At 38.7% G+C, this 19,815-nt stretch overlaps 1 protein-coding gene across 1 annotated transcript in view; it reads right to left on the reverse strand.

Annotated features, from left to right (window-relative positions):
* The window catches only part of LOC139141311 (rho GTPase-activating protein 5-like), a 64,466-nt gene that overhangs the window by 36,145 nt on the left and 8,506 nt on the right, over positions 1-19,815 (reverse strand). Inside the window, 7 exon segments of the mRNA XM_070710938.1 lie at positions 72-180; positions 3,053-3,205; positions 3,624-3,917; positions 4,990-5,208; positions 6,802-6,871; positions 6,874-7,458; positions 12,283-12,932. Of these exon segments, the coding sequence (XP_070567039.1) occupies positions 72-180; positions 3,053-3,205; positions 3,624-3,917; positions 4,990-5,208; positions 6,802-6,871; positions 6,874-7,458; positions 12,283-12,679 (1,827 nt within the window). The 5' untranslated portion in view covers positions 12,680-12,932.

Raw genomic sequence — 19,815 nt, forward strand, 5'->3', positions numbered from 1 at the left:
ATCATAAAGTCAAAGCAAATGACATTAGAAATGAATCCAACAAAAGTTTGTCGACACAAAATCACACATACTCTGATCTCGTTGGCTAGTTCATCAGCCAATCCATCTTTTCCCAGCAGCACGATATTCAGTTTGTCATTGGACTCGATGTAACTAGTACGTCTGTTCCAGGAAGATGGCCTGCATCAAAAAGGAAAGAACAGGTCTGGGTCACAAACTGAACTGCTTGGAGAGACATTACGAAGCATGAAATCTTGGCACGGAGTTCAAAGAGTTATAAAATCATCAAGACTTTACGATGCTTACAAGCTCCTGACTACGACAGAGGATATGCCACCATGCATATGATAAGGAGGAAACTCCTCACCGAGGTTTATTTTTCATCTATGGTACAAGACATGAAACCTGGTCGTTATGTGGATACCACAGCTTTAGACTGCACTCAAACCTGTCATCCTAACGTCATAAGGTAGCATGCGCCTAAAAAGTTTACGACTTAAATTTTTGCTCAAACTTTCCTCAGTTAAACTTTTAACCATTCTCTTACCAAATACAGAACGAATATCAAGAGTCACCTTGCAAAGTTTTGTACTAGAGAAACAATCACCTAACTTGTACCAATAATACAAATTCAAAATGGCTGCCTTCCCTGTGTTAACTGTATGGGGGAAATAAAATTATTGGTTTTCGAAAAACAAGAAGGCAAAAATTTTCTAACTCTTTTTGAAATGAGTAATCACAAGTGGGGGACTAAAAAAGTACTGAAAAAGTTTGAGAGTCTGAATATTTCTCCCTAAGGCGCATTCCACCTTAACATATACTGGTAGGTAGAACTTTGCTGTGAAAAACAACAGGGATTTACTGAACCTTGGTGATGAATCTATCTAACTAAAGAATTGGCACAATTATTTTGTTTTCTTTCATCATAACAATCTTAAACATCTCTCCTATAATCAGATTCTACCTTTTTAACGACCACCATCTAGTTTTACATAGAATAGGGTAGAGGAATAACTGTTTGATCTTCTCTGCAAATACTACCACCGAAATGAAGATGGTGACTTATACGGAATAATGTACAAGGGGTATGTACAGAGTCTTGGCCATCTCCTCTGTGTGTTTCCTTATTCAAAACTTTCTATGTTGATGAAGGCACACTGAATACTGTACTCTGATACATTAAACACAGGTTACTTTTGAATCTTTGGAACAACTTTTGTGCATGTAAGAAGTCAATGTTTCTGTACTAATATATATCAAGGTGAGCAAATACTGGAGATATTAAATCAATAACTTTTGTTTACAGATTTGTGTTTACAGCCTAGTTTCCTAAAGGCAACTACAGCCCTTTTAAGTGGCAACTGTGTGTCAATTATTTTGAAATATTTTCTGTTATACTTTCGATGCTAAATCTGTGTTTGCATGAATGTGTATATCCTACGGAATACTTGGATGCCACTACTTTATCACCAGCCTAAAAGACACCCATATGGTGGCTATCCTTTACTGTGAAGTTAAAACCAGAATATGGAAGTCATCAGTAACTTTGTTAAATGTGAATACTGCATGAAAATTTCCAGCACACAACAATTTGATAGGGCCTTCATATCAAATCATTCTTTGATTGAGCTTGAAATCAAGGAGCTTCTTGAAAATGTGAATACAGAAAACAAAATAAAGACTACAATCTCTTTTCAGTTTATAAAATTATTCGACACAAACAATAAAGGGAACAAAGAACAACAAAATTCTTCTGAACAATGAGTCATCACGTTACATTTCAGAAAACCACAGCCCTACACTTTACATTTGAATGACTCCACGGCAGCTAACTGTATACTACATGTATGATAGCATCTGCCTTTGTGCAGCCAACAATGGGAATATAAATTGACCCTGTCACTTTGTACTATGCCTGTTTGTCTCACTAACTTTAAATTTTGAGTTAAAAAGTTCACCTGACAACCCATTGTTTTTGTGACGAGGAAAGAACTGACAATTAGATCACATAAAAACAAAGATCAAAAGTAATTTTGGCCATATTGTCTTTTGTGACAGAAATCTGCTCAGAAAGCCACTTTTAAGTTGGAGTTTGTCATTTATAAGAAAATTCAACTCTGGATTCTCACATCGTACAATATGCAGTGACATCAAACACATCTATATTAAAATCATAACTCATGCAAAATAAAGGATAATTTACTGGATTTCTGTAAAACGAAAAAAATAAACATATTTTACCTTTTAACCAATTACACACATAATAACATTCACACACTGCCTACAAAAGCGGTGACATGAACCACCGTAGACATAGAGCACTAGACAGTATCACTACCGATGACTTTTCAGCCCATCCATTATACACCAGGTGCGATACGCAAGCATTTAACAGCGGTCAAACCGATTACTTAAAAAAGAACAGGCTGGAGATTCAATGCAGAAGTTACAGAAATTTATGCAAGAATAGAAACAAGTCTAGCATGGCAATATAATGAGGGTGCATGATATACTGGAGTGTTTTTTGATTTTTTCCTTACCTAACTCTCCTTCAAAGGGTTTATTAGTATATGTTATCGGAAGAGAAAGAAATAGAGCTATGGTCAGCAACTGAGAAAAAGCTTGCAATTTTTTTATTATCTTCTGCAAATTTTTTTGGAAACATTTCCTGATATTTCAAAATAGTTTCATTTCTGCATGTCATTTCTGTGGGTTATTGGCAGCCAAAACGTTTATAATGGGGATGTTGTGGGAGGCAAGTTCCACACAGCACAGGTTAACAGATTCATCTTAAATGCACCCACTCTCCAAGAAATGCAACAAGCCACTCGACGTTGTCATTGATCTGTTTCTATTTGCGACACAGGCAAAACAAAACTGAGCTGCCTATTGTTTTTATCTTTCTCATGCCAGCCTGACCCCAAAACACAGATAAGCAGTAACCCCAGTCACCATAGAAACTACAGAAGCAGAGAAGATCAGTAGCGAGGTCAACAGTTCTCACTCAGTCACATGGGAAGAAAAAACCCAAAGAAGAGGTTGGATTGCTTACCTGTGAGCATTGCTGTCAAAGCACTTTTCCACCAGGTTGTCAATGCAGTTCTCGCTGCTCAGACAAGTTTCCTTGGTGGGGTTATGGAGGAATCCAATATGTCTGAGTAAAAGGACATCTCTGTCTTGATCTAAGAAATTTAAGGCAGAGTACCTGAGAACAACAATTATAAATTATTAACAATGACAAACAGAAGAAGCACCTTACTTCAAACATCAAGAAAAACCTGGTGGTGTTCTATAACTACACAATATTGGTGTACAGGTGATAATTACAGTTAAATTGTTAAAAGACACAAAATCAAGTTTATGAATGCGACATTAGATATATCAAATTTAATCTTTTCATCCAATTATCCTGACAAGACCTACAGAAAGGGTACAACAGCAGAAAAGGCAATATAAGCAACTTCAAAAATTAAAGCAGGCCACTTCTGATGAACTTCTCTGAACTTCATTACAGATAAACTATGCAGGGTAACATGATAGACAAGCCTTTGCCATGTCAACTGGGAGCTGTTGTTTTTTTCTGATATTTTCATTCATAATAAATGTTGCCAGTTCTCATTTACCTAGTTTCCCTTTTCAGTGCTTCATGAATCTTCTTCAAGTCATCCTTTGATACTGTCTTGTTGGGGTCCAGCTTGGCAAACACCTCTGAGTACTCCAGCATAAGTTCACGGAAGTCATCCTTTGCACGCTCGCCTAGCTCCTTCTGGTGTGTGTCGTAGATTTCTTTCTTCTCTTGATCATTGAGTTCTCGGTAGCATTCCGATTCCAGCAAGAAGACGGTAATATCCTCATACTTCTTTCCCGCTGAGATCATTCCTGTCTCTTCCAGGAGCTTTTTGAACTCTGCCTTCATCCTGAAAGACCGACACAGAAACCAGGAGTCAACAATACAGCGGAGGTGCTCTTGCCACACTCATATTGTGACAGTTAATTTAGAAAAACCCGAGAAAGCTTCAAGCTACACTTTTTCATGGGATAGTACTTCTACCAATTCATCACCTGTTATAGCTTTTTTACAGCCAATGCTTTCTGGTTATATGCGGCAGTACAGTGCAGTGTTGGAGAAACATATTAATCATGATTTTACATCCTTCTTGCCTGTGTTTTTGTTCTGTCGGCACTAAATACCTGTGAATTTTTACATTGTTTGGAGGACTGCTTTGTCAGAATTACAGCCCAAAAATATTAAACATCTGTAGCATGAGTTTACTGGTGATCAATGCGATTACTTCTACTGAAATTCCTTCACAACCAGATTTTGGCACAACTCTATTACACTGCACTGGAGAAGAGCTGCACCTCTGTATAGCAACATAGAGATGAAGAGGCTTATCAATGCAAAGCCTTCCCTCCGAGAGAATAGCTTTCCACAGATAAACAATAACCAATATACACAAGCCTTGCTGTTATCGCACTGGTCCATATTACAATTAAACATTATCCTAGGGGGCACATATACATTTCTACTTATCACATAAAAGGCTACCCTAGAAAAGCCCCATATTGCAGATTGCCAGCTTTTCTAAAATATTACTGTGGATATTAATCAGCTTCATGTTCCACGTTTCGGAATCTTGATGTCGGCGGTGCATTTCACTTTCAAGAGGTCCCTTTATTTTCATAATCAGCAAATGATCAGTTGAAAGGCATCATAGCAGTGGTTCATGATTACAACTCTTAATCTAGGCACCCATCAGAGCAACAAGAAATAAAAGTCCTTCGGAATGTGTTTCATTCATCTATGTAATGTTTTTGTTTGCTTCATTATTCCTTGTTTGTTTCATCGTCCGTGACATGATGGAATCATTTCCTCACACGGTGTCTGCACACTGATCGACAGAAGTAGCACTTTTGTGGAAGCTTCACTCAAAAGAAATCCTAGACAACCTATTGTCCCTGCCGTTACAGAAATAAAGGCTGACGTACCTCTCTTTCTTCAATCTTGCATTCAATCTGTTGATATGATCCCGGAAGCCCCTCTCTGTTTCTGGTTCGTTGCGCGATAGGACATCAAAGGGAATCTTGATTTCGTCATCTCTGTGGATGAAGTCACTTTCCTTCCAGTTTTCACCCTCCTCAAGCATGACAAACCATTTGTCGAAGTTTGGGTGTTTACGAATCATCTCATGGCACTCCTTCCACTGCCTAGACAAACAAAAGTACTTACAGTCAGCATACCCTTGTAAGTAGCAATTTTCTGCACTCTTTGATTTAATTTGGAAATTTCTGGAAATTTGTCAGAGTCGGCCCTTCATCAAGACATGTAAAGCTTACAGTCTTGCATTCAGACAGAAAGCTTAGATGTTATAGGAGCATTATCTTGCCTTCAACTCTAACGAGTATATTGCACATTGTTGAATTGAATAAATTGCTAGAAGTTATGTTGCTGATCATGTTTAAAAAACTTGCCTCAATTGCACTTAGGATAGAATGTGCCTCGGGGACATATATTCGTCTTCTCAAATTTACAATACTATTTTGGTCTGCCATTTGTAGGGTGTTCATTTTGAAACTCACTGAATAACTACTTTTCGCTAGCTTTTTTGTGAAGATTGACAAATCATTATTAACCTGTTGAGTTAACTCAGGGATGATGGACACTTTGAATTTAGAGAGTTGGGAAATATTAGATAATTTGTTTCTCTGGTACAAAATTTTGCACGGTGACCCCTTATTTTCTCCCTTGATTTAAAAGGAATGATTTAATGTAGAAAAGTTAAAGTCTTTAAATTTTGACACTTGCACTAACTTAAGGATAATCCGACATGCTGTTTCTGAAAGATTTAGTAACCGAGCAGTGTGTCTGCGGATGGGAAAGCCAGTTTATCCTGAAGACAGACAATGTATTTGGAAGTGTAAGTTTCTCAGAAGGCCCTGCATGCTGGTAGAGTGCACTGTAGTTGTTCAAATTCCAATGAAAGATTTTACCGTTTTACAATATGTTTGGCAATTCATCAATATAAAGTTCAAGAAAGGTCACAGCATCAATCGTTCCATCATGTTGCTGCAAACTCAAGCAGGGCCTCATTTGATTTCATTATTTTTAGTTAAATACAACATTTGTGAGCATTCTCAACTGTATCACTATGTTTCGCATACATGAACTGCTAAATGATAGTTTTTCGTCGACTGCTGTTTGCACGATTGTGGAACAGTTGACCCAGCGTGACCTTCCACGAAAATCTATGGCAACACATAAGAAGTGTAGATTCATGTATGTTGCAGATGGCGATTCTAATTACTGTAACATGCATTTGTTCAATGCTATTCTTCAACAATTGACACTAATCAAACCATAGATCCATAAGCGTGCATGTATCAAACACACAGGCCCACGTTCACACTTTGCCAAGAAACCCACTTGTTTGCAAGGTCATGGTAAGACCCGCACTAAATGTGCAGAATCTGGTTGGCAGTGATGCAGTCTGTTAACCCTTTACCTGCCAAGTTCATATTTCATCATCAGGTCAAGTTCATTAAAACTAATGAAGCACAATATGTCCCATTTGCTGCATTTTAACCAAAAACTGATTATTTGAAGGTCCCTGAAATCACAGATACTGTAAACATGATTTTTATGGACTTAAGCTGTTGGAACAGACCAAGCCAAATGGGTAGAAATACAGATGATTTTGGCTCGATACCGCTTTTCACTGAGTTGGCCGATGGGGAAGTGATACTGTCTGGCAGGGAAAGGGTTAATTAAGCAGGGAACAGGTTGTGAGTAACGGTACTTACTTCCCGGCTATCTCGTTAACATCAGGAAGTAAGTCGTCTAATGCCTTTGGTAAAGTGTTCAAATACTGAAAAGTTTCTTCGTCAGGTGATCATCATGTAGCTTCTTGATATGTCTCTGAAACATAAGCTTTGCTCGTCTCTGGCCTAGCACCTCAACAAACCTCTCAAACTCTTTCTCCTTCTCAAATTCCTTTTGCATTGTCTTCCAGAGGGTGTGATAATTAGTCACCCGCGACTGAAGCAGAGCATTGTAATTCTCTGTGGCCGCCTCGATGATTTGCTTTTGGTGTTTTGAGGCATCGTGATATGTAACGATCTTCGCTTTGACCCTCTTGTCAATCAGCTGCGCGAGGTACATGAATGCCGTCTCCACGTTCACGTTCTCGTTGGCCGAGGTCTCAATCATGTGTACCTTTTTGCTTGTGGCGAACCTGTCCGCTTCCTTCCGATAGTGCTCTACCGCCTCATCACACTTGGTGGCTACAAGCACGACCGGTTTCTTGGTCTTGAGTAGCTGGTTAAACAGGCCATCTAGAAATTTTATTTGCTGTTCAAGGGTGCGATTGTGCACAGTGCTGACATCAAAGACACAGAGAAAGCCATCGATGTTGATTTTGCCATCTGGCAGTGGTTTCTGCTCATACTCTGTTTCTAGACCTGGAATTGAAAACAGTAGTAGCAATGAAATGACTGAATGTACCAACTTGTGTTATCAACAATTCCTGCATCTTTTATTTTCCACAATTTTCACATCTTACACTCATTCGGCTAGTTGACAACATCAATGCCAAGGTCCAAGCAAACCTTGAAAGCAACATCGTCAAACTATCTGGTGTGGACCATGTATTCAAAGTTGTAGGACAGCGGTGATATTGTCCAGTAGTTAGCAAGGACCAACACAGGTTGCTAACGTTATATTTATACTCTGCTATTGCTCTCTTACTGGCTATGGGCTAATCACCATCTGGGCATCGGTAATTGAATGGCAAATGAGAAGAAATCACCATAACCTATGTAGCTGATAATGGGCAACATCAACGGTAACACAATTTAATTTTCCTGCATTTGGAAAGGGGTCCCGGACTACCTTCTCTCGCTCTTGTTCTTTGCTCAGACGGGTGAATGTAACCCTCTGCCCAGACCGCTGGTCTGACAGACCAGAAATGTCAATATACACGTACATGAACAGTTTGTGCAAAATAGAGTGCCTGTAAGACTAGCAAACTTGACCGCATGAACACTGTACATACATGTGCATTGTAGTCTGGTGACCACCAAATCCTGAAATGTTATACAAAAGCCAGATTTGGCCTGAAGAAACACACCTTACACATATTCTTAATCTAAAATGCATGGAGGTGAAACATTATTGTTAATGAATAGAACTTTACTGCATTATGTTTATGCAAGTTTTTAAATTCAACCAGAGTGCTAGGCCTCATTTCAGCAACTGAACACGAATAAAGGTACTCTACCTGGCTGTGAGGAACTACTGCCGTGGGGAAACACAAAGAGGTTATCAGAGGTCAAGGCTTTACTTCCTTGTTAGGCTGAGATGTGAAACCTCTCTTTATTGCTATTCAGGTCACACATACCAAACATTTAATATAGTTTATTACACTTGTGTAGAGGTACATTTGCAGCATAGTCTTGCATAAATACTGCCGATGTCCAAGCCAGTGAAAACCACATAAATTGCAAAGAAACGTTTTTACTCAAGTCATCATCAATGACACAGTCCCTGCTGGATCACCTGTTTTTGTGAGGACAGTTCACCCCTGCTTGGATAGTAACAGTTCTCATCTATGATTGTTGAATGACAATGTGCCACTGATTTCAATTTGTGACTCCAGAATTATTTAAAACTGTTCATCGCTTAAAAGCTAAAGTGCAATGTCCAAGTACAAAGTACCAAGTTTGAATGAAATCAGTGTAAACACTGAACATGAAAAATTTGTGAAAAAATTGCCGCTGGCTGCCACATTGGATGGCATCAGTTTCCCACACTTGAAGTGCATATGTAATTGCCCTTACAGTTATACCAACTTTGAATGACACTGTTTAAGGCATGCCTGTGAAGCAGATCTGGACATGGAAAAATAGTAACAAAATGGACGCTTGGCGACCATATCACATTGTCTCAAAAACTAAACTTGATGTGCATTATGCATTTATAATACATTGTCAGTGTACCAAATTTGAATGAAATAAGTCCAGGCATAGCAAAGTTTGGCTGTGGACGGACATATGGATAAACAGACAGACAGATGTATGAGTACCCCCAGATCTCATCCATGACGCTAACAAACATAAACCGGTAGAAGTATTTTGCTTGCAGTGTTCGCCCCAGAGCAATTATAGAGTGGTGGCCACCACACTTTAATTTTAGGTAAACAACAGAAACTCATTACCATAACAATTACATTTCTTGTTATGCAAATTAGCTGCCATTCTACCAGAAAATCCTTCGGACAACGCTGGCATAGATTGTCTTGTACCTTATTTCTGGATTTGGATTGTTGCAATAGATCGTTAAATGACCGAGACATTGGGTGTTGAAAAAGTGACAAAGGAAAACTTGGCCCACAAGGATAAAGTACAAACTCTTCTGTACATACAACTTACACCAAAAGTTAGCAAATTCAGTATTGCAAGGTCTGGGATCATCAATGCATCAATGTTTTTGCCCGAGACCTCATTTGTTTTACTGTTAGTGGTCCAACACACCAGTGGATAACGAGAACAATAATCAATCTATGATTTAGAATGAGATAAGGGCCCCCAGACAAAGTTGAAGGACCACTGGATTAAGGATGATAAATACCAAATCGTTCATTTTTCTGTCAAATTTTCAAAATTCTCTGAGAATACGCCTTGAAGTAAGACCCAGAATTGAGATGTGTCGCCAGTTCAAGATAAGGAATGGTTTCCATGTAATTCACGATTTTTAAAAATCAAACAAATGCACGTGGCTATCCCGTTTAATCGGGGAGCTTTGGTAAACATTGTGGACACATTTGCATTGCTATTTCCATAATCCATCTTGAGTGACACAACGTTGCGTTGCACTAGCTAATTTACATAATGACGTGCTGTGACTTCTCCAAACACCAGGATTACTTCCGTCTGTAAACAATAAACCGTAATTAGATGTTTGTCGAAGCCTAGTCCAATAAACAAGTATTCGTACAGTTCCAGACATAGTCTACACCAGAAAGCAAGTCATTTTTCTTAGTGTGGTCAAGACATCGTGTCAACGACGATTTCTCAGCAGTGCGACGTTTTATCACTCTTTGCTTAGGGTTGATCGGAGCCTGCACACGCCGCTTTACGGTGGTTGACGTCTTTTTCGCAATGTTAGATAAACAATTACACAGTGTTCATTCTAGGATTTAAAATCAACGGGCCACTGTTGGCCCCCAACTCCTGCCCAAAGGGGCCATTTTAGAAAATCGGGGGCCATCATCATCACACATGTAAAAACCTTGAATTTTCTGCAGAAAATACAATAGTCTATCAAGTCAAGAAAAGGAGAATACTGGAGATTGGGCCCCCGTAACCAACCAAGCCTACTGCAAAGTTGTCCCTTGTACGTACGCAACAGGCCCAATAATGGCAACAGCAAACCGTTTGGTTTGATTCAATTGTTTACGTAACTTATGTGATGAATTATTGATATGTCGGACTTGAACAACTGTACAAATTGCTAAGGACTGTGATTTTGACTGTGGAAACGATCATGATCAAAGCTTAGCGCACCGGTAGGATTTCTCCGAGAGTGGCCCTCGATTTGCACGCATCGACAATTAGGCTACTCATACACTGATATAGCACGAGACTGTAACCCGTACGACCTAAATAAAGTGATCGATACATCAACTTTTAAACATAACTCGTATGTATTAGCAAATTTACGATCATTGGTTCTGGCCAAAGGGTTTTACACAGCGGTGTTGTTCTATGCAAAGACCTGGCTACTCTGGAAAACGAGATGTGTCCGACCTAAAATGTGTTGCTCTTCAAAACGATCATGGACGTTTTCCTTGCAGTGTTCAACGTTTCGTTTGTATGGACGGTAGACGTTGCAAACGCTTCAATTTAAGGGACTGCCCGATCATCCTGGGTTCATCAACTATACCGGCGTTAAAAATCGAGTGTCGACTGGCTTTCCACCTTTACGCAGCGGCCAGTGCCGTTGTTTTATATTCATCGGCCATGCCACATGCGTACGGCTCCAAAACACCGTTGCCCCTACATCAGTCCTTTCTACCCAGCTTCCTATATACCACCATATATGCTGTAGTGGGTATTTAATTGCAAAGGTTGATAGGTAACTGAATCGTTTTAACATGTCACACTATAACAGAGGTAATGACCTTCGGGGAGCTACGCGAATGTATAAACTATGTGAACTCTGCGTGTTCGACCATTCATATAATGTTGCGCCCTTAGTGGCGCGTCAAACGTAGAAATGAGGGCCATGCGAGATTGTATTGCGCAATGGCGCGTCCTAGAATTAACTTTGCAATTAGTGCGATAGTACGCTATCAAGTCTACGGTTCTGCAATGTCTATACAGCGTGTTAGGGGAGTGTGATCTGGGGAACGAAAACAAGCTTATCTGCATATGAATTTAGGACACGCCCGCTATCAGTAATGACAGCTGACGTCATTGTTTTTCCCACTGAAGCCATTCGCGGTGGCGATGTGTCGACACGCAAGGCTCCAAAAATTGGTAGTTTTCCCGCGATTTATTTTATTTTCCTGGGACTTTTTTCATCACTTGGTAACAAAGTATGTCCTGTTGAGGCTCGTGCACGTCTAATTATCAAATGCCGTAGCGTAGAAGTATCAAAACATTGTTTTTTGCGTTTTTTCTCGAATTCAATGTGTGAATGAAGTACCCTTCTTTGGCACCCTCGTCAATTCGCGCTCACAAACACTAGCTGCTTAAATTCACACCGTCCATTGGAAACATAATGAACTCAAAATCCGTGTCTGGGATTTCCTTTATTGCCTTTGTTATTTTTTAATGCGCTCTTAAAGGTGTTGGACGAAGGTGCTTTTCAAGGAATTTTAATTATCACGCCATATAATTTGAATGGAGCCTCCGAGAAAAAATCGCAGACACGGTTTTGAAGGATATTGTCAAGGCTTGTCAATGAAGAAATTCCAAACGGAAATCTTGCAGCGTGTTCGCATAAGGCCGGGAAAACCGGTTTTTGGAAGGTTCAGCAAAACGCTTGTCACGTGACTTATATGCAAATAATGACCGTGCACTGTGCTTGGTCGGATAGCTCTATATCAGGGCTTTCAGAAAATGTATACTTTATTGGGGTTGGGACATGTTCAACTGAGAAAAAAATAAAAATCTGAAAGTGTCTAAAAGGTATTTATCATCCTTAAATTCATATTGGTCTTTGGGCCATTAGTCGCTCATCTCCACATGATACACACACAGATATATGCACACACCACTTACCTAATTGATCTTTACATATATACATGAGTTTTTCTGCTGAAGTCAATTTTGTGGCTGTACTCCTCTTGTAGTACGAGTTGGTATTGGTTCCCCTTAGTGGCTGGAATGACGTGTCATCAATGAACTCGGTCTGTTCCATGATCCTAAACACTATCTCCTCATCATCTGATTTCTTGACCGTGCTGCCCCAGTACAGGAAGTGGTCATTGTTGACTACGCGTCCACCGAAGTCACTCTGACTCAGCACCGAGATATGCTCACTGCTGTAGTCGTCTTCACGTGGTCGGACGAAGCGGTTGCAGAGGCAGGACTTGCCGACACCTTGCGATCCTTTTTCCCCTTCAGTGCCGGACAACCCAACCACTGCTATGTTGAACGTTTTCTCTTTCTTTGACATTTTTCAAGTGTGACAGGTATTCGGTGACAAACTGTCAACAAAGTGGTCACATCTAGAGAAATAGACAACAGTCTCCTTCTCAGATGTCCTAATTACCTGATTGCCATAGCAATGACGCAGTTCACAAATAATAACGTCTCAGGTGACCCACATTTATTTCCCTACATATGGTAATGAACTTAATGGCTGCAAAAATGCCGCGTCAGCCCATTAGTGGAAAAATGGAATTTTCATTCAGCTCATGGTGTCTCATCTGAAACAAAATGAAAATTGATAAAAAAATTAATACAGGAATATTGGGAAACAAATCCAATGACCAAAGATACAAAATATGAGTCATTACTACAAATTAAGCATATTGTTGTGATGTACTATGCATATCAACATCAGGACCGCTTGGAAATTTGCAAGTTTTCTACACAGTTCATAAAATTATCACTCTGTTTCACAGACATCAGTCAACATAAATCATTCTTTTGCATAGGGCGACAAGTGACTGATGTGTGTACAATCATACCCATTCATGTGATGGACAGTAGTGTGTGGAGTGAACAGCTCTCCAAAAAGTTGGCTGAGCGAGACAAATTCACGATCCCCTCCTAGCTGATACTATGTACTATATATGAAAACAGTGCTAATGCTAGAGATTTCTTATTTGACACTTCATGTATGTCATACGCATACATGCATGATTTGCATTTGATGGTTGTAACTACACATACTAGAGAATGTAATTGTTCAGAAAATAATTTTCAAGTGAACAGTTTAGGGGATTTTTCAATGTTGCTACAGTACAGAATTATTCATTGACAGTGACTGAAGTGACATTTCTCGTATCCAAAGCTTGACTTTAGACCAATGCTCATGAACAATACACACAACACCAAAATAGATGCACTTTCAGTACTCCCAGTTACTATATTATACTATATGTTCAGTAATTCCTATGTACAGTTTACTCCAGTGCCACTCATTTCATCATCACAACTACACGTAATGTAATCATGGCTAACAGACATTGCACAGAGTCTGACAGCAACTTCAGTGTCTTTTAAACAGCTCAATTGATTCCACTTTGCTAAGTTTGATTACATCATAGTGTATACAACACTGAGTCAAAACATGTATCATACATGTAGTGTGTACAACACTGGCGGTCAAAACAGGTACAATGAAATTACAGGACATGTTCCGCAGAAGGCCACACCCTTCTCAATGCATTTTCATTAGGAGAAAAAACAGGCTGGATAATACGTATGTAGATCTTGCCAATGTCAACACGGAAGTACAGCAAAATCTAAAAATAAAATGAAGGTGCTGGCATCAAAGACCAACTCTCCAAAGAAAGACAAATCAAATTTGAGTTACCTTTGCATGTGTTTATGTACCCTTTGCAAAGGTCATACCATAATACAAGTTTCAATAGCTGTACACAACGCATTATTTATGATCTGTGTCTGTTTACATCTTTTTGTTTTCTAATTAATGCTTGTAGGGGTTTTTTAACTCCAAGTTCTCTAAATGTCTGGGACATGTGCTATTACTACATCCATATCCACATGCTAATACACATCTGTATAAGAGTCTAAATTGATACTTTATAAAAGACAATGATGGGTTTCATATCGGAAATTGTTTGATGATACAAATAGTAAATGTTTCATTGAAAGTGAAACATCACATTAATAGTAACAATCATCTGTCATTACAAGATGAGATTGAGAGCCCAACACGTACACAGAACGATCTCTATTTACTGATTACATCAGTTGTATATTATTTCTTACCATCAATGATACCATTATGATTATTCATAGATAAAGTGTATTTGCCTCTCTAAATGCTTAAAATTTAATGCCCAGCATCATCCGTCTGCATAGTTTGAAAAGGGACTTAGCCTCAGCTGAAATGATGAACCTGGAGGACATCCACACCAGCGGGAAGCAAACCCCAACAGAGTAGAATTCTGTTACATTTTTTCAGAGATAGTACAATGTACTCTTCCTCACATTAACAAATTACAAACAAAAGACAGAGAGGGAGTGTAGCCTTAGATACAACACAAAGTCCTGAGCTTTTGATTTGGTCATGGACAGTGGAGTGGAAGACGCTCAACTGTTACAAATGTATGGATTTGTCTGTTTTCACATACACAGTACGGTAACAGTACACTTGATCAAACAATATTGATTTTTCAATGAAGTAAAAAAATTATCGTTAATTCTCTTCATACAATTCATCATTCAGTGCATGGCAAATAATCAGACTACCTGTATGATTTACGGTTGGCCTTGATTGTTGGATGTGTATGTGTATATAATATAAATATGTGGAGTAAAACACATGCGACTACCAGCATGTAATTTACCGGACATTGTACAAAATATATGGATGTTTGCTTTTAATTGAAGATGTTGAAGAGCTCAAGATCAAGTAAATAAATTACCCATGGTCTAGGTTTGCATCGGAAAACACGACAATACTGTGATGGGAGACTAGGGCTAAGCATTATCACCAAATATACATAACATTCAGTCACCTCTTTACCCTGATGTTATTTTAATTTCTTATTTCTATAGCAAGAGCTGAACTTCCGTGTCAGTGTGGTGACAAATTATAGTTACTGAGGCAGAGAGTAAAAATAAACAGGTATCCAACATTCTTACTTAGAGAACAATCTATCTTAAATATGCTTTCTATATGAACCAAGCACATTTAAACATTACCAATCACAACAAACACTGTTAGATGATTATCTTGGATACATACAACAGATAAAGCCTTTATAAATATCTAAAGAAGCTGGCAAATAATTTTGGGAAAGAATTCATTTAAAATTGTTATCGCCAAGGGGAAAGAAAGGAATGCAGAATACACACATTAATGACTATGGCTAACTTCTTGTTTCATTGTTATTGAAATGCCTCTTTGTCTAACCTTGTGTCACTTCCTACTGAAGCGGTGGCTTTTATATTCTATCCACAGCTAGCATGTAATACAGTACAGAATGACAAAATATTCCCAATCTGAACATCTGAAGCAGGTATACGGTAGGTTATATCAAATCCTGACGTTGTTGAAATTTCATGCGTTCAACTTACAGACCACCTCCGGTAGAAACAGCTGATTTGCATACATGTAACTGATTGTAATCTAGGTTAACACCAACAGAATCACAAAAATGTCAAGTCCTAACATGCATTATATTATTTTGCTTTGGTTTTTGAAACATGCAGTTCAAAAAATTTCACTCATATTAAAGCAGCAGAAAGAAAGAAAAAGAAAAATTCATTAAAAAGGATATTTTCATATCAATCTTGATGAACAATGTCTAGATTATGGCCTCGTCAAAACAATTTTTTTTTTCAAGCTGTAAAGAATTCTAGCGATCTGACATCCGCTTAGATAGATAGTCTCTGTCAGAATCACATCTAAACTGACATACGCATTCTGCCACGAAGCAAATCCAAAATCCAATACTGTGCAAGGCCATACAGATCAGTCATCAGGGTAGACACAGATTTCTCTCTAATGCATAATGAATGCTTTTCTATTGTCAGTTGTGCAAGCTTCGATATGAGCAAGATCTTGATCATGTTCCATCTAAATGTTGAACTGTCAGGCTGATCTCGCATAACTATATTAAGTCTGTAAATTTATGATCCAGCTGTGTTGACACGGGGGTGAGAGGGTAGGGGGTGGGGTGGAAACGACACATCAAATATTGTAATTTTAGTAATTTAGTGACACGGCTAATGACACAAGAAGAGTCAAATCTTCAATCATTGCATAAAGTTAACACATGCTTACACATGCCTTCTTATCAGTTGGCATAAAAATATCAGACCAAAATGAAAAACAAAGGAACTAGTTACATGTACATGTCCGATAAAGCAGTAATGTAGTCTGTCGCTAAGCTATGCAATTGGCATCTTCTCGGGCTGTGACCTACTTTGTAGCTTGACTGATGCTCAATTCTTAACAACCGATGGGTCACACAAGGACATGTTACACTGTACCTGTGACAGACCAGTACTTGTGCTAAACATGAACGTGTGACATACTGTCAAAATGAAGCTTTTATGCCATGATTTGATTCAGCAACCGAGAAATAGAAATGCCTAAGTGTACAAACAAGGAAACAGCTGCTGGCGTTTAAACTGTTCCTCTAATGACTCAGTGTTTCAGCTGTACATATTCATGTAAAGGACATTTTGTAAAGCTATCCTCGAGGTCGCTGCTTAGTTTGCAATTTAGGAAAGGTCACAATACTGTTCCTGACATCTCTTGCCCTCTCAGATACAAATCTCTTCACTGTCACTACTTGAATTTTCTAACCTACGTTGGGACAAGAGATGCCTTTAGTACCTAACACCTTTCATGCATGAAAACATCAGTCTTCTGTTTTGCACTCACTAATTTACTAAACTAAACCAAACTGCTCCATCGACCATATCCAAACATACGTGTACATGTACATGTACTGTACAAAACTACTGTATTGAAGAAAGAATAGATCTTGCACAGATATGCACCACTAACATCTGTGGAAGTAAGAGTAGCCTGGTATCAGCATCACTTGAATATTCCTGAATCCTCAAACTATTTCAAAGGGTTTTAATTTAACAAACAAATGCATGCAAAGTGTGAATGTAGTTACATAAATCACACAAAAATACATGTACATACCGTATGTCACATTAAAAATATTATCCCTTCAAGATCACTGTTCACGGTAAGCGACACTATTTGGTACGACCCCCCCCCCCCCCTTTCCCCAAAACAGAATCCACTTTGAGACTAAGCGACATCAAGGAAACTCAGAATACCTGATGGTTCTGCAGCTTGTTCCATAAGTGTGGTAGGGTCTGTTAGTTATCAAAGGAAAGCAGCTGGTCTACCCTGTCGGGGAATCACAACATCTCAATCACGGCAGCAGAATTCAACACATGCATGACAGACAAGTACAGTGAATATAGTTGGTTGCCACAGGCTCACCACTGGTTACATGTAAAGTCATTACGACTGATACAGCTCAAAGTCAGTCATATACACTGTCAGCTTTTTTGTCAGAAAAGGGCCAGGAGGAGTGAATGACCTTGTGTACTTCTAAAGCAAGCAGGTCTTGTCAGCTGGGGCTGCCAGCGTGTCCTTGACAAGTGAATTAGAGAGTCAAACGATTCCATGTACGACTCGAGAGAGATGTACTCTGCACAATAACAAGCTAACACAGGATAATTTCCATTACAGGTTATTGACATTGCACTGTGTACATTCTACCATTCAACACATCCCCAGATCATGTAACACTTATTTTATCCACTCAATTACTAGGAAGTCATAATAGCCTTACGTTTCTGATTTTTTGATTGCTCTCTGGTGTGTTGCATGTTTAATTTTGATCATCAATACAAGCTTTCTCTTGATAAATACATATACATGAACGACCTTGAAATAACTGCATGCAAATCGCCTTTTATTACAGGGTTTGGAATATGTCAACTACATGTACATGTACTATCAGGCGGTCAGGTTGTCTACCTGCACAGCTTACAGCCCTGAGGTCATTTACCTGACGCTGCCCAGTCACGGTCAATGCAGGCCAACCAATTCACCATGTAAATAGTGAAAGACTAGTTAGAATTGAGATGCACGGCAGCAAAGTCATTCACTGATTCATGTAAATACAACCTAAGTTGGATGTGAAGAGCTGAGACTAGACTAAATGAGACGGTATATGCCTAGTGTAGTGCTTAAAACTAGCTGTATTTCATTTAAAAATTGGTTGAAACCAAAGTAACAGCACTTACTGATAGTCATATTGGATGCTTTCACCCCCCATTCCCAGTGAACAGGTCCAACCTTGCTGTACAAATAACTGAGCCATACCAAAATTTGACAAAGAAAGGGTTGAGAAACCAAAATTTGATAATTTGATAACAAGACCACTGAGGGAATAAACAGATTGTAGGAGTGATATAGCAACTTTTGAAAAAATTTCTTGACAGTTATGGATCAAAGCAGATGTGTAATTTGCAAGTAGGTTCATTGTCCTCCCAGAATGAAGTTCAGTCAAAATATCGCTATACAGTCATTACTGCAGTCAACTTAGTCAATGTCATAAGTCCATTGTTTAAATTTTGGCACTACTTTTTTCAATAATACAAAACAATAGAGCTACCAGAAATCCTTGGATCTGCAATGCCAAATGAAAGAAATTCCCAAAGGCAAGGGAATCTATGGAAAGTTTCCCTTTTTGTTTGCTAAGTTTTGTGTGTTAAACATGGCTTTACTTCAAACCTTGTCAATGTCCCAACCTTGTTATTTATACATGTTATTATAATGCAGGTGCCTTTTTTACAACTCAATTACTCTAATGAAGTGTTGATAACTGTTTGATGTTCTCTATTCTGATTTTCACTCTGTGACTACATCTGTTCCATCACAAGTTCCATGATTGTTTCACACTTGTTTCAAAGCCATTCTCTCTCAGTTAAGGGCTTCATTTTGATAAGATCTTTCCACAAAACTTGTGTGGATGTGTACATAGGCATACTGAGAAGTGTGTGGAGGTGTTGTCACTAAAAGAAAATAGACACTGTGTATGATGGCATGATGAACAATAAATACAATATTACACCTGACCTTGCATGTACTGCAAGTATCATTTCATGTTTTATCAAGCAAACAGGCAGTGTGTGCTAGGATATGTTTATAATTTTGGGTTTCCGGGTTTTATTCAACTTGTTTGGTGAAGATGAGTACATGTACACAGGAAGATTTTTACAGACAACTGATAAAGTTCTCCAAAGTTGAGCACTTGGCTAAGTCAATAGACAGACAAACATTATGTTTGGTCTTGGTAGAGGCATATCCTGAAACATCACAGGTTTGTTCAAGGCTAGCTGAGGATCTTGTAATTAAAGGGATACAGTCGTCGGAACTACGTATGGGACCCATACAACCAATGTAAACACTGTATACAACAGAAGATGGTGATTGATGAAAGTTAAAACATGTCTGCCATAATCTAAATCGTATAATTTAAATGTTGCAGCTATGATGATGAGGTGCATCTAGATATCGTGCACAAAATACATTGTTTGTAAATAAGAAACTCGCACAGGCGCAGTTCC

Source organism: Ptychodera flava, chromosome 9 (assembly GCF_041260155.1).
Source record: "Ptychodera flava strain L36383 chromosome 9, AS_Pfla_20210202, whole genome shotgun sequence".
Taxonomy (NCBI): Eukaryota; Metazoa; Hemichordata; class Enteropneusta; family Ptychoderidae; genus Ptychodera; species Ptychodera flava.